This window comes from Sceloporus undulatus, chromosome 1, assembly GCF_019175285.1.
Source record: "Sceloporus undulatus isolate JIND9_A2432 ecotype Alabama chromosome 1, SceUnd_v1.1, whole genome shotgun sequence".
Lineage (NCBI taxonomy): Eukaryota > Metazoa > Chordata > Lepidosauria > Squamata > Phrynosomatidae > Sceloporus > Sceloporus undulatus.
Genome location: NC_056522.1, coordinates 171,560,922 through 171,577,256, shown reverse-complemented (window position 1 = coordinate 171,577,256; position 16,335 = coordinate 171,560,922). Strand labels below are relative to the sequence as shown.

General features: G+C 41.4%; 1 protein-coding gene and 1 long non-coding RNA gene across 2 annotated transcripts in view; both read right to left on the bottom strand.

Annotated features, from left to right (window-relative positions):
- Nucleotides 1-1,038: 1,038 nt before the first annotated feature.
- The window catches only part of PTCHD4 (patched domain containing 4), a 116,441-nt gene continuing 101,144 nt past the window's right edge, over nucleotides 1,039-16,335 (bottom strand). Inside the window, exon 3 of the mRNA XM_042446756.1 lies at nucleotides 1,039-5,431. Within this exon, the coding sequence (XP_042302690.1) occupies nucleotides 3,798-5,431 (1,634 nt within the window). The 3' untranslated portion in view covers nucleotides 1,039-3,797. The remainder of the gene's footprint in view (nucleotides 5,432-16,335) is intronic.
- Nucleotides 12,279-16,335, bottom strand: part of LOC121919819 — a 24,799-nt gene continuing 20,742 nt past the window's right edge. Inside the window, exons 2-3 of the long non-coding RNA XR_006101590.1 lie at nucleotides 14,815-14,923; nucleotides 12,279-12,299 (exon numbers count right to left, since the gene is read on the bottom strand). This is a non-coding gene — a long non-coding RNA (uncharacterized LOC121919819). The remainder of the gene's footprint in view (nucleotides 12,300-14,814; nucleotides 14,924-16,335) is intronic.

Below are 16,335 nucleotides of genomic sequence, written 5' to 3'. Positions count from 1 at the left end.
CAGTGGACTGCAAGGGTCAAATGGATCGAGCCCCTGCCATACAAGGCTATACAGCTAAGGCATTCCTCAAAGATGCCCACTCAACCTCTTTGAAGAAGAAGGAAAGTCTACTACCTTAGAGGCAGCCTAACCCAATGTCAAACACTCTTGCAGGTTTGTTTTTTTTTAAATATCCCTAATGTTTAGGTAGATTCTCTTATAATTTGAATCAACAGCTTCATGTTCTAGTCTCTAGAGCAGCAAAACGTAAGCTTGCCTGCTCCATCTTGTACATGGCCTTGTTTCAGGTATTTAAAGATGGCTATCATATAACTTCTCAATATGCTCTTCCCCCAGATGAATATACCCAGCAATTTATGCTCTTCCTGGTAGGGTTTGGTTTATACACCTTTTACTGTATTGGTCACACACATCCTCTGATCACATTCCATCTTGTCAAAGTATTTTTTTGAGCTGTGATGTCCAGAATTAGACATAGATTTAGCCAAAACAGAAAAACGTGGTACTATTACTTCCCTTGATCTGGACACTGTACTCTTGTTAATGCAAGATTTGCACTAGCTTTTTGGAGCTGTGATATCACTGTAGATTCATGTTTAACCTGAGGTCTACTAACATCCCCAGATCCTTTGCACATGTATTGCTTTCAAGCCATGAATCATCCATCTATATCCTGCTTAGATGTAGTACCTTACATTTTTCTCTGTTGAAATTCATTTAGTAGTTTTGGCTTAGCTCTTGAAACTGTTAATCTCACTTTGAATTCTAATCTTGTCCTTTTGGTTATTAGCTATTGCTTCTAATTTGGTGTCATCTGCACAATTAATAAGCATTTCCTTTGTTCCATCATTCAAGTAATTTGTAAAGATACTGGACAATATTGGGTCCAGGACAAAACCCTGTGACATCTCTCCAGGATGTTTGGTGAATAATCTATGGATTTGGTCCATCAGCCAGTTACATATCCACCTAATAATAGCAATGTCTAGCCCACATTTAACCAGCTTGTCTGTAAGAGTATCATGGGGGACCGTTTCAAAGGTCTTACTGACATCAAAATAGACAGAATCCACAGCATTCTCCTGATAAACGAAGTTTGTAACTCTTATCAAAAGATAGTAAAAAGGCAATATATAATTACACATCTGATACGGTTTGAGGAGTACATATTTATTGGACTGCAAAATCAACTTGTGAGGATGCTGGGGAATCAAGCTGAAAAACCTTTATTTCACATTTATTTTGATATGTTCTTGTACATTCCAAAAAGTTTGCTGATAACAGCTTTGGAGGTCTTAGCATTAGTCTTCTTGCAACTAAATTTTTTTTGTTTCACCCAAATTTAACTATATTTTTAAAATCTAAAACAACTGATGTGTCAGTAACATGGTACATGCGAATGCAGTTCTGCAGGGTGGCTAGTAGCCATTATAAAAATGGCTTCCACAGATGCATGCCAACCTGCTCAAATCTGTCTAGCGCTTCCATCCTAAACCATGTCTCTATGTCATCCAAGTGAAAACTGCCATTTGAAATGGCTTACCAAGTGAAATTACAAAAACAATATTGGGAACAACAGAAGAAATTCATGGAAATTCTGTAAGTAGCTACATTTCAAGAGAGAATTCTCCTCAAATGAAATTACTGGAGAGAAAAAATGCATAAGGAAGAAATTCCTCACAACACATTAGAAGGAGAGACAACAGATCTGTGATAGGCACATATTTTCCATGCAGAACACTGAATTCCTGGTATTGTCATTTCAAAGGATATCTCTGCTGGGAAAGATCTTTGCCTGCAAACCTGGATTGTTATCACCAGTGAGAATAAGGGTCCAAATCCAATCACTAGATGTATCAAAGGTTGACACAGTACAACACTGTATGGTATGCAAGAATATGGCTTTGGATCAGGTAATTACTTAATCACAGGTCTACAGTTCTGGTGTCATGGAAGAGAGGTTATCCAGAACAATGAAGAACTGGGGACATGGCTGCAGATGAACATTTGGATCAGGAAAGGGATCAAGAGAGGTTTATTCCTTCCCTGGCTTGCGAGGAGACGTATGCACATTACAGTGGGCTAGCCAATCCTTTCAATGGAAGGACCCTGAGCATCCCTGATTCACTTACTCACCCCTTTCCACCTCACTGCTTTGCAACACACATTATTTAAGTGCTAGGTGGGGATGTTGAGGAAGACGTTACTGAGCCTCATATGCACAGTCATACATACTGAGAGATGTAGTGGCCTAATAACGAACAGAACTTTTTTTTAAAAAAAGGAACCAATAAGACCAAGAATCCCTCCCCACACTCCACTTGACATTACGTTTGAACAATAATCATAAATATACACATTACATTTCCAGGAAGACATTGCTTGTTTAGGCAAGGCTAGATTGCATTCAAGAATGCATGAAGTAAACTCTTTCTAAAATGCTTTTCAAAAAGAGAAATACGTGGCTTAACTCAGAGTGACATTTCACTCTTTTTTGAGTATTATTGGCTCATTCTCTTTCTACTCCTTCTTTTACGCTTCTAAGCATGTATATTTTGTAAGCATGGACTGTCCTTTTGTTACAGTATAACTATTCTCATGCAGTAAGAGACAAATTTACTGCATGAATCTATAATTCTCAACAGCCATAAAGCTTTGTTTTATCACAGACATTCTATCAGGCTTTGAACAGTAATGCTTTATAAAAAATCAATTTCAAAAGCAGCCTGGTACTTTAATAACTCTGATTATGGTCCCCCCCCCTGTGGCAAAAAGCATAGTCAGTGGATCTGTTTGGCAAAAGAGATGTGAAATACATGCATTTCAGAGACAATTTTAAAGAGAAAAAATGGTATTCTTTCTCTTTGAACTTCAAACATGGTGTTTACCACTGCAATGTGCTCAACACCTAAGTCTGGCACAAAAATTGCCACCATGCTGTGTCTATTGAGTATGATCTATTGACACATCTGCCTGATTAGTATTCTGTGTCTAATGTTGGTACAGATAATGTGTAGGAAGCAAAAGGACAGCACTGCAGTAATTATAGGTAGTACTGCAGTGGCTGAGACCTGGGATGTTTCACAGAATTCAAGTATATCATGTTGTAACAATCACTGGTTCTGATGGACACTCTAGTCACACTGGGAGCACTCCCCAATCACAATCCTGTAAAAGCTAAAGTTGTCTATTAAATTCCTCTCCCATACACAACAGTACTTGCATTTTAGGAAAGTACCGATTTAACTCGCTGAATAAATGACACCAGTTTCAACGGTGACATATAGATATATAATCGTAGGGAAGGACTTTGAGTGGGAAAATACTTTGGCTTAGATTGTTGAAAATCTACTTCCCAACTGCATAGGTTTTAACTTAGACCAACCTCTAAAAATATGATATAGCCACAATTGCTTTTTTCCCTGTTTTTTCTTGTTGCTTTTTCCAGTTTGAAACTCTTGCGACCTTTTTAAAAAAGAACTGGCTACTTAAACTTATTTTGTTTTTTGTTGTTGATAAAACTGGCAAAAAACAGTGCCCTTGTGGAAGTGGTAGGATTCAAGGAAAAAGCAATCGAGTGTTTTTCCCTCTTCTCCATCCTTTTTCATTTTAAAAAAATGATCATTATTTTGACAACACTTTCACCTCCCTCTGTCAAATGCTCCTTTCTTGGGCTTCCTTTATCTTGTTTCACATGGGCCAGCACAAGCAGTGGAGATTTTTACTCTACTTTCCCTGCAGCTCTGTGTAACATTTTTTAAAAAAGTAATAAACACACACACATGATTGTGTGACTTTCATACAGCTGTCACATGATCAGGGTTCTCTTGAATTTCTATGCATTCAATTTCTTCCCGCTCCTTTCGTTTGGCCCGTTTCTTTTTCTTGTGGTGCTTTTTGGAGGGTGGGAAAAATGTCAGGAAGACAGGTAAAATAACAAAACAGTGCAGAAGTGTGCAACTGCCAGTGAGCAGCAAGCATTTGAACAGTGTGAAGGTCAAGTTTGAAGGCACAAAAAGGAGGGGGACCAATCCAATAAGAAAAGAAGTAATATTTTGCAAAATTGCTGTTCCATGTTCTTGGAGTGAACTTTTTATGCACTGAGTTCGTGTGTGTTCAGTTGCTAACACAAATGTGTAAAGCAGGGGTGCACAGTGATCTATGGAAAAATTCAAAGTGTAAATAAGGCACAGTGTAGAAATGCAATCCATGTCTACATTCCATAATGTCATCAAGCCCAGGACACCCAGCTCAATTGAGGTGACAGTGAGAATTAACCAGAAGTTCCCCAGAGGATGAATAACCAGGAAAAAAGTAAGTAACAACACCAGCAAAATGCCAAAGCTTGAAATCAAGACAGGCATAGTTACTGACAAGCTGTACTGGTCCATGAAGACAAAGGTAGGGTTGAATACTATGAACTTGATGCTTTGTTTCAGAGACAATGGTCTTAGTTTCTCCAATAACTCTATAACATCTCTCTGTGTTTTTTCACTAGTCCTAGCCACAAGATACATACGAGAAGCAATGATGCTATTCACATTCCCAGCCTTGGAGAAAATTATGTCATTTTTGAAGTGCTGGAATTCTGGCTTTCTTAAAAACGAATTTTGAAGTATGCCAAGAAAGTCACTTTTATTAGTAGCAGTAATGTTCCCAGCTCTCAGATATTGGTAATATTGTTGAAGCCAGGACATTGTGTTGAAGCCTTCACTCAGTTTCTTTAAGTCATCTTGTACAGTGCCATTCCAGTACTCAAGAGGTTCATAAATGTAGAACCCTATGACTGGACTGTAATTACTGAAGTACTTCTGCTGAACGAGGGCATAGGACACACTTGGTGAATTGCTGGAGAGGAGATTGATGATATTGGCTCCGTCTCTGATCTGCAAGCAGCCCATAAAGGAGAAAGAAGCATATATCAGATAAAGTATCACTACAAATGGCTTAACATAGATGTTAGTTATCCATTCATTGTAATGCTCCCGTAGGAAATGTTGGATAAAGTGATTTTGGTATGGATCAGTCTCATGATGAGAAGAGTGTTGGTGGCCATCACTCATCATAGTTTGGAACCAAACAGGCTTTCTTTCCAGGTATTCTGCAGAAGGGATTTTACAGCAAAAGATGCTGTGGTAACGATTCTGCTCCAACTGCCCAGCAAAGACCAGACAAGAGCCAAAGAAGGAGAAGATATAGAAGTAGTTCAGCAGGATGGAGATGCACATATTCTGGCAGAAGACCTTCACAGCTTCAATGTTGGTGAAAGGACTGGCACCCATTCCAAAGGCTATAAAGTACAAGCAGCTTGTCATTGTGTAGGAGACCATTACATCAGAGTAGGCATCTGCAACCCTGTCTTTGAATGGCAGGTTCTCTCGGGTTCGACGCCATCCTGACAGAAGCTCAAACACTCCCTTTGTTCCATGACCTAAAGCAATGACAATGAGGAGATACATTAATATGACATATTAATATGAAAATATCAATATATTTTCATTTGCATTTCCTTCTTTAATTGATCATCACTTTTTAGTGTAAAATTGATACAAAATTGGAACATTATGTTCATACATAATTGCTATGATCAAGAGGTGTGGATGCTCTCCAGAGGCAGCTGAAGGCTGGGTACAGTGCAGGGAGAGGGGAGGAGGAGGAAGAGGCGTGCACCAGTTCCTCTTCTTCCCCACTCACCCCCTGGGCTTTCAGCTGTCTCTGGAGAGGCAGCTGAAGCCCCAGGAGGGCAGAGGAAAGAAGTCCTACTCCAGAAGTCCTCCCTCGGGAGGGCAGAAGTCCTGCCCATGGCACCGAGTAACACCCAGTGCCGGAAGACCTTTTAGTTTGGGCACTCGGCCCCTAAAAGATTCACCATCACTGCTCTATAACAATTATTCATTTAGGTTCCTTGGTGTTTTTTTTTAGGGTTTTTAAAAAATCAGATTAGTCAACAACTGGAGCTACTACCAAGAAAGCCCTCTGATGTGTGTCTGATGTACAAGCCACTTTCCCCCACCCAAAGTTTTTTTCAAACTACTGACCTGAGCTGTGAGAAACTAGGTATCAACAATAAACAAAAAATTGTGAGGAAAATACTACGGGTCTGTGCTGATAATGTTTTCTTTGATGACACAACCAATTTAAAACTGGTCCTTTCAATTAGTATCCGTTTGAAATAAAATATTAAATATGCTTTACAATGTGGCCTTAAGGTATTCCCAAAGAAAGCTAGAAACACAGTCTGGATTTAAAGGATCTCACTCCAGTGTAAGGATCCACAAGATCGTGGCCTTCAGTTTCAGGGTCCATACCAGTCAGCACTGCTTTTATCAACTGTTCACCAGCTCTGATCAACTGAGCAAGCCAGCAAAGAAGAAAAGGGAAAGAGCAGTAAGCTTTCTCCCCTCCCTGCTCTCTTTCTGGGAAGTGGTACTGACTGGGACCCAAGAGAGGAATAAGCAAGTGGCTGTCAGCAAGGAAGAGGAGGATGGGCCTCCCATGATACTGTGGGTTTCTTATCCAAGGATTTTTCCAAGTTTAGAAGAAACCCCGCTTAGCTGACAGTACTGTATTGTTGGGAATTGATTTAACTTGAATGCAGCATGCTTTTCTTTTTAACGGTCCTTTGTTTGACTTTTAAAATAAGGTTTTGAGTGTTGGGCTGAGAACCTGTGCAACACAGTCCTATGCATGTTGACCCAGAAATGTATTCAATGAGGTTAGCTCAGTTACTCATTATTACAACATATAGGAAGCATATTGGATGCAAAAATAAAATAAAATATTCTGATTTCCTGATGAATCATGAATAATGCTCAATCTGTAGCTTTTTTGGAACCCTGTCGCTAGAAAGTTACAGTGATCAAGTGTGAAAAAGTGCACCTGTAAAGTAGATTAACCTTTGAAAGCTAATGCTAGCAAAACATGGCAGAAAAATATCTATAGTCCACATGACTAAATCTATGTTGAGTATATTAGTATATGTATTAGTATATTTTTCAATACCTCTTAACAAGAAATTAGAACCACAACATGTTGTTGCTGTGTGCCTTCAATTTATGATGACCCAAAAAGGTGAACCTTCCATGGGGTTTTCTTGGCAAGTTTCTTTAGGCGGGGTTTGCCATTGTCATCCTGTGAAGCTGAGAGAGTGTGACTTGCCCAGGTAGGCCAGTGAGTTTACATGGCCGAGACAGGATTCGAACTCTGGTTTCCAGAGTCGTGACCAAACCATTATGTCACACTGGCTCAATCAAAACAGGCTGGGATAATAAAAAAGTTCTCTTCCTTTTTCACAAAAAATACAGTGTATTTGTTATTTTGTCACCTCATACTAACAACTGAATATAACAGAGCTCTTGACATTTTTAATACAGTACAATTAGTTTTTTGTGAAAGGTCATGATAAACAATAAATAGTACTTTTACTAGGCCTGTAATAGTTGGACTAAATAAAGGTATTATATCTTATTATAAGCAGGATCAGCCCTGGTTACCATTTGTATGGGAAACCCCCAACAAATACCAAATGAAATCATCATTTTAAAAAGGTACTTGGATGGGAGATCACCAGGAAATACCAGGTGCTGAAGGCAATATTTCAGAGGAAAGAACTAGGAAAACCACCTCTGAGTATTACCTGCCTAAGAAAGCCCTATGAAATTCATGGGGTTGCCATAAGCCAACAGGTGACTTGAAAGTGTGCATACACACACTGTAGGAGCTATACACACACATACAATATCAACTGTGCTGACAGCTGATGAGGTGAGGAATACTGTCTTGTACCCAAAATGTTACCTCAATGATTTAGTGCACGCTAAGTATGACAGCGCGAAGCAACTCTAGTGCTACCTATATATGCCAACAAATATGGAAACAAAAGAGTGGACAACAAACTGAAAATGATCTGTACATCCCGAGCCACCAAAGAAAGAAAGAAAGAAAGAAAGAGACTGCGGCAATTATAGAAACATGCAAGCAAAATTATGCTCAAAATTCTACAGCATAGATTCCAATCATACATGAAGACAGAAATTCATAGAGACAAATGAGGTTCAGGAATGGAAGAGGCACTGAAGACCACACTGCAAACACAATACTATGGAGCATACAAATGAATTTCAAAAGAAAATCAGCATGTGCTTGATGAGTACAGCAAGCATTTGATGCATAGATCAGGGGTCGGTAACCTCTGGCCCGCGGGCCAGATGCGGCCCGCGGGTGCCTTCTGCCGGCCCCCGCTTCCTCTGCCGCGAAATCGCCGCCGATTCGGCCGCTCCGGCCGCCATTTTGAGGGCAAAATGGCGGCGCCCTTAGGAGGCCGATGCGGCCTCTGGGCCGAATCAGGCTCCGGAGCCGCACCGGGCCTCTGGGGGCCCGATGCGGCAGCCGAAGCCCTGATCGGGGCTTCAGCAGCCGCACCAGGCCCCTGGGGGCGCTGATCGGCCTCTGGAGCCCTGAATCGGGGCTCCAGGGCCGCACGGGCCTCTGGGAGGCCCGATGCGGAGCCGAGCCCTGAATCGGGGCTTCAGCAGCTGCACCGGGCCCCTGGGAGGCCCGATACGGCCTCTGAGCCTGAATCGGGCTTCAGCAGCCGCACCGGGCCGCTGGGAGGCCCAATGCGGCAGCCGAAGCCTGAATCGGGGCTTCAGCAGCGCACCGGCCCCTGGGGGCCCGATGCGGCCTCTGGAGCCTAATCGGGGCTTCAGCAGCGCACCGGGCCTCGGGAGGCCCGATGCGGCTCTGGAGCCCTGAAACGGGGCTTCAGCAGCCGCACCGGCCCCTGGGAGGCCCGATGGGATCTGGAGCCTGAATCGGGGCTCCAGCGCTGCACCGGGCCTCTGGGAGGCCCGATGCGGCAGCCGAAGTCCTGAAACGGGGCTTCAGCAGCCACCCCGGGCCCTGGGAGGCCCGATGCGGCCTCTGGAGCCTGAATCGGGGCTTCAGCAGCCGCGCCGGGCTCCTGGGATGCCCGATGCGGCCTCTGGAGCCCTGAATCGGGGCTTCAGCAGCCGCACGGGCCCTGGGAGGCCAGATGCGGCCTTGGAGCCCTGAACGGGCTTGCAGCCGCACGGGCCCTGGGGGCCGAGTGGCCTCTGGAGCCCTGACGGGGCTTGCAGCCGACCGGGCGCTGGGAGGCCGATGCAGCCTCTGGAGCCTGAATCGGGGCTTCGCAGCCGCACGGCCCTGGGAGGCCCGATGCGGCCTTGGAGCCTGAGGGGCTTCGAGCCGCACCCGGCCATGGGAGGCAATGCGGCCTGGAGCCCGAATCGAGCTCCAGGGCTGCACCGGGCCTTCAAATGGGCGCCGCCCACCCCTCCTAGCCCCGCCACCTCCCTCCGGCCCCGCCCTCCGTCCTCCTCCTATAAATGGGGGGCGGGGGGGGAAGGGGAGGAGGCAGAGAGAGTGGGAGGGAGGGGAGGAGGAGGAGAGAGAGAGAGAGTGGGAGGGAGAGAAGAGGAAGGGAGGGAGGGGAGAGACAGCAGAAAGGGTGGGTGGGAGGGGAGAGAGAGGAGAGAGAGAAAGGTGAGAGGGAGAGGAGAGGGAGGGAGGGAAGAAGGGAGAGGGAGGGAGGAGGAGAGAGGAGAGGAGAGAAACGGTGGGTGGGGGGAGAAGAGAGTGGGGGGAGAGGAGAAGAGAGAGAGAAAAGGTGAGAGGGTGGGAGGAAGGAAGGGAGAGAAAGAAGAAGAAAAAAAAGAGAGAAAAAAAGAAGAAATATTGCTTCTTATTTTGTTGTTGTTATCTCTTTGCAAAATCCCCCCCCATGGACTGTTGCTCTTTTGTGGGTTGAGACAGTGGCATGCATTTTTTGCTGTTTTGGGCCTTGCCTAGTCGCTTCCATTCTTACAATATTGCTCTTTTTTGTTGTTGTTATCCTCTTTGCAAAATCCCCCACATGGACTTGCTTGTCTTTTTGGGTTGAGACAGTGGCATGCATTTTTTGTGTTTTGTGGCTGCCTAGTAGCTTCCATTTATATTGCTCTTATTATTGTTGTTGTTATCCTCTTTGCAAAATCCCTCCACATGGACTTGCTTGCTCTTTTCTGGGTTGAGACAGTGTGCATGCGTTTTTCCTGTGTTATGGCATTGCCGGCCCTAGTAGCTTCTTGCAAATATTATGCGGCTCCGCCCCTGGAGGGTGGAAACTCCGCCCCTGACATGTGGCTCCGCCCCTGGATAGTGGAAGCTCCGCCCTAGCATGTGGCTCCACCCCAGAGGGTGGAAGCTCCACCCACATGTATGGCTCCGCCCCCCGGAGGGTGGAAGCTCCACCCTCCAGCTTCGGCCCCCCAGTTGTCTGAGGGACAGCAACCCGGTCCCCGGCTCAAAAAGGTTGCCTACCCCTGGCATAGATCATGAAAAACTATGGATGGCTCTTAAAGTCATGAGAGTGCCACCACATCCAATACTGATAAGAAATCTATACTCAGAACAAGAGGCTACAGTTAGAACAGAATTTGGAAAAACAGAATTCTTCCCAATTGACAAGGGGGCCAGGCAAGGATTCAGCCTTTCACCCTGTCAGTTCATCTTGTATGCAAAAAATATCATAAGAAGAGAAGGGTTAGACTAAGAAGGAGAAGGACTGAAGATAGGAGGAAGGAACAATAACGAAGAAATTGAAATACTAAAAGAATTCTCATACCTAGGATCAAACCTTGATCAGAATGGAGAGTGCAGTCAAGAAATCAAAAGGACAAGCAAATGGGTCCTAGAACAAATCAACCCTGAAATCTTCTTGGAAGCCAAGATGATCAAATTGAGGCTGTCATAATTTAGCCACATCAATAGAAGGCTCAACTCATTGAAAAAGACAATAATGCTAGGAAAGGTGGAGAGAAATAGATAGGGAGGAAGACACATGCCAGATGGATAGACTCAATCAAAGCAGTCTCAGGCTTAGATTTGCACAAACTAAGAGGATAGAGGGTCTTGAAGATGTCTCATCCACAGGGACATCATGAGTCAGTTCAACTCAAGGGCAGTTAACAGCAACAACAAATGGAGAAATAAACCCTACTGTGGGTTCTATGAATAATCATACCCATAAGAGCAATCTAAAAGCCAATTTTTTCTTTCCCGTGCATGATTTCCTGACTTTGAAGTCTATTCTACATTTTCCTGTGATGCTTCCTCAGAATTACTTCAACACACTGTGGAATTTCTCTGGTTTCTAACATGGGCCACATGTAGGCAACCTCTAGTGCAGTTACAACCTGTAAACCAAGAGTGCACAGTTTCTTGTGCAGTGTATAAATGTAGTGGAACCCCCCCCCCCGTTTTTCCCCTCAGAGCGCTGTTCCCTGACATCCACAGAGACTATTTCTTCACTTTTAAAAGCAAATGGCAGTCTGTATGGAAGCTGCTGACAGATGGCCACATGCTGGGAATGAGTGGGCTGAGAAAATGTGAGTGCACATGTGCTCCTTTGTGTGTAAGCCCCTTGGCCACCAAGCCAATACCACATGTCTATCTGGCAGTGCTCTTGAGTTGTTCTTTATATTGCATATTTTCAGCTCATTCACAAACACAAAATTAAGGTGTTGCTGTTGTTGTTTCCATGGCTACTATGGCTAATTTATTTTACTAGGGTAACTAGCTAACAGAAAAAGGCCACCTCATTCAATCATGCCAGACAATAAGCACTTCTTGTGTCCCATAGACTATTCAGGTGGCAGAGGAGTGTTTCCTGCTTCATAAATAAATGTTATTAGACCTTTATATTTATAATAAAATTTACTCAACATACAATCAAAATAGGCACCCTACAGACCAAAATAACTGTTATTCTATTTTTACTTTTGTACTAGACATGTAGGTGTATAATTTAAATATTTAAATATTTCTACAGTTTTATGCATATTTGTGGGAATGAAGGAGATCAGATTTAGAAATCAGAACAGTAAAGACAGTCAAAATCATGAAATAAATATTTTTATGATAATCTTTATTAATTCAATACAATAAAAAGATGTTACAATAAAAATTCAAAACACAAACATCTTCTGATATCTTTGTCTTCATTGATTTTGTTGATCTTCCTTTAGTTCCTAATATTTTAAAGAGTGCTTTTCCTTTAAGTTATTAAAAATAAACCAGCTGTATCGTTATGTATTACATGCAAGATATGAAAAGAAGATAAATTAAGGCACAGATTGCTAACCATTTTCATCGCTGCCTATCTCAAAACAAATATCTTGTGCCTGCTTAATGAATTAATACATTTTAACTTTTAAAATCCTCAGATCTTATTCTTGAGTGAAAAACTTTGTCGGGGTGCCATTTGTTCGTTTACAGACCTGTATTAGTAAAAAAAAAAGCTGATAAAAGTATGAAAAAGAGGAAAGGGAATGTCGTTACACAAATTATCATAACAAAATTATGAACTATTAAATATCTAATAAGTTTGTTTTTTTGTTCCTTAGATCTTTCCTTATTAATAATTAAGTAAGATTTTTGTTGGTTATATATCTGTTCTAATGCTCCTATGAAGTATGTACCCATGTCCATTTTTTTAAAGAATTGCAATAGGAAGTCCCATTTTACGTAATCAAAAGCTTTTTCCATATCAAGACCCCGCTCCTTTCATTATTAACACTGTAGTATTCTAAATTGTCCAAAATTGTTCTAATGTTGTTTCTGATATACCGACCTGGGAGAAAACCATTTTGTTCTTTCTCAATTACTGATGGAAGGATTTCTTTCAATCTGCTTGCCCAGATTTGTGTATATATTTTATAGTCGTTATTCAACATACTAATTGGTTTATAATTCTCCATGAGTGTCTCATCTTTACCTTAGTCTTTAGGTATTAATATGATACTCGCTAGTTCCCAAGTCTGAGGGATTCTTTCTTTCTTTATTAAGTTAAATAGTTTATGTAATGGGTCAAGTAATTCTTGTTGAAAGATTTTGTAAAAATCAGCAGTAAAACCATCAATTCCTGGTGACTTTCCTTTTTGAGTTTAGCAATTGCTGTAATAATTTCTTGTTTTGTGAGCTTAGCATTTAAGATTTCTTTGTTCCTTAGAGATCTCTTTGATTACTCCAATTTCTAAGTATTTCTTCATCCTTTCTAAATAATCTGCAGAATTGCCAGACTTATATAACTCACTGTAGTAATCTTTAAAATCTTTTAAAAGATCTTCTTGCCTTGTTATCAACCTATTTTGCTATCTAATTTTACTTATTAAAGTACTCTCTCTTTCCTTTTCTAATTTCTTAGCAAGCCACTTTCCTAGCGTTTTCAAAAAAGTTTTGTTTTGTTTGTTTTAAATCTCTTATAATTTCTTCATTTATACTTGCCTGATTTTGTTTTGTAAAATCTTTAATTCATTAAGTAAGTTTGAATTAGTGGGATTTTTCCTTAATTGCTCTTCCTTCTCTTTAATTTCTTCCATTAATTTCTTTTTTCTTTTCTATCCTTAACCTTTTAATCTCACTTGTTTTCTTTATAAATAAACCTCTAAACATTGCCTTACTCGCATTCCAAATGGATTTCATTTTGAAATGAAGGTGTACTGTTTTCCTCAAAGTAATATTTAATCTCTTTTTTTATTTTATCTACAAAGTTCTTGTTTTTTAGAAGGTTATCTTGCAACCTCCACGTTGTATTTCTCTTAGTCCCTTCCAGTAGTGTCGCCTCTATTAATTTGTGATCAGAAAAGGTTTTAGAATCTATTTCCATCTTACTAACCTTAGTTGCTAATTCTTTGGAGGCTAAGATAAGATTGACCCTTGACCAGGATTTGTGAGTTTCAGAAAAGAGTAAAACCTGGTTTGTTATCATATTTTTAAGTCCAAGTGTCTACCAGTTCGTGTTCTTGTATTAAATCTAAGCAGCTTCTAGGAAGTTTCCCCTGGTCTTTCCTTATTTTCTTTCCTGCCTTTCTACAGTGCGCCCGCGCCATACGTGGGCGCGCCATACGCGGCCTTGAGCACACACGCTCAAGCCGCGGGGTGCGCACGGGGCGGCGCGTCCCATTCAACGGGGCTCGAGCATAGACGGAATTCGCCTTACACAGAGGGATCCGGAACGGATCCCCCCGCGTAAGGTGAGGACGGACTGTATATCTCTTAGGGTTAAATCATGAAATAAATAATTTAAAGGGACAGAAAAATAATTATCCTATTTGAACTAACTAAACTAACTAACTAAAATGTTAGTTATTAAGTCAGTCACTATGATAAAACTCATGTCTGATTTGGAAATGCCTATAATATTACTGCAGTAACAGCAAGATTGAATTTGCTAGATAATTTTTAAAAATTCTTGGTTATAAAGGCCAGACAGAATTTGTGGACTATGAATTGTTGTGCATTGTAGAACTAGTCTATGAACGGTAATGTCCAATTCCTAAAATTTCTGCTTCATGTACAGCCTAGTTTATTAGACAGTACATGCTGCATATCTGAGATTATACATGCCTACACAAATGATGTGAAAACCATGTTTCTTTGGTGTGGAAATGTAAGCTGCAGGACACAGATCATTACTCTCATAAATAGGTATAATCAATTTAGGAGAAATCATGTGACTAACCCAGTAATGCCATGCATTCTTACTTGGGAGTAAGTCCCACTAAATGAAGTCGGTGGGTCCCAGCAGACATGGATAAGATTGTACTGTGAATTATTCTGGTGAAATGAAAGATTATTTTGGTTTTATATGCTAAGCTTTGAGCAATCATAGAAACATTTTAAAGACAAAACAGAAAACTGTAAAAATATAGAAGGGATACAGTTCTACTTCTTCCCCTCTAAAATCAATAGGGGTTTTGCCATGATTTCTGCAAAAATAGGATAGCTACACACTTTTCAGTTTTCCTGCTTCTGCTTGAAATGGGGCATCTGTTGTGCTTAGGGAAATGGTTCCATTACCATTTTCTTTTTGTCCCGGCAGTAGACACAGGCAGACAGGGAACTAAAATAACAGCAGGAATTTAAAATTAGCTTTTCTTTCATTGGTGTATGGGGGGAGGGGGGAGACATTGGTATAAACCAAATATATATAAACAAAAATATCAGATTTGTACCTGAGAGAAACTTAATTTTTAAGTGATGATTCATCTGCAGATTATGCATATCCTCGATTAACATGTCTAATTGCAACAATAATGTAATAAAAACAAAGAAATACATTTCATAAGGTTGCTGCTGTTTGCTAACCATAACTAATGCCATTATGTGCTCTTCTTGAACACATCAGAAGGCAAGATTAGTCACTTTGCAAGGCCTCATATTAAATCCACCCCACCCCACCCAAACTGCAGCTGTGTCTTGGAGAGTGTGCAAAAAGATTGGATCTGGTCTCTAGTTGAAGTCTGTTTTGATGTTACTTTCATGGCATGGGAATTGATGCAGTCTGGCTCCTTCCTACAATGTCATAACCCTTGGGTTGTGTGAGAGAAATTCAAAACAAGTCACTTCCCACATACAGTATCTCCTTTGCCCATGCTGGTAAAGGAAGAAGCTGCACAGTCTGGATTCCTCCCACATGGCCCTGAGCATCTAATGCTGGGCAGATGTCTGAGTGGTGCAGGTAGGCATCATGCTACATTCTGACACTAGAGAGGTAAAAACAATGAAGTCTTAGGGTAATCTCCTTGGAATTTTATCTTCACTGCACTTAAACAGACGGTAACATTTATGGAAGTATCCCTCTCCCCTCCTCAACTATTTCACATATGTTCGCTGCTGTTCACAGCCCTAACTGGCTGTGATTGTAACGCTCTGTAGAAAATGCATTAACCACTGGCATCACGGCACAATGATAACATTAAAGATATCACTGCAGTTCAGAATCATGCAGGGTTTTTTTTCTGTATGCAGATAGTGTTATGTTTTCTACTGATCAGTCTTTTCAATCAGGCTATGCTTTCCAGTAAATTAACTCACTCTTTGCTATTAGTACACAAATTCAATTTAAAAAATGAAATTCATGGTGGTATGATAAGAATGCATTGGACAGATCAAATTCTATCTTTGTAACCAGACATCTGGAGGGCAGGGTAGTTTCTAGAGCTTATGTACCAAGAAAAGTACAGAGGTTTCAGCTGGAATTTGTAGTGATGTTTATTTGTGTATGGTACATGCCAATTTTGGAGCAGAAAAGGTGAAAAGGAGCAGCTTATTTACAGGAGTCTAAAGTTTGAGTAATTTCCAGCACTTTGACAACTGGCTGTGTTTTTGCTCTTCCCCATCCTTCCACACTTGCTAGTCTTAGGCCTGTTACAGACAGCCAAAATAAAGCTGCTTTGAGTCACAGTGGAGGTATGGTGTTTCAATTATGCATGCATCCTAAGAGTCCAGAAGTCGCACCAAAGCCACGCTCCA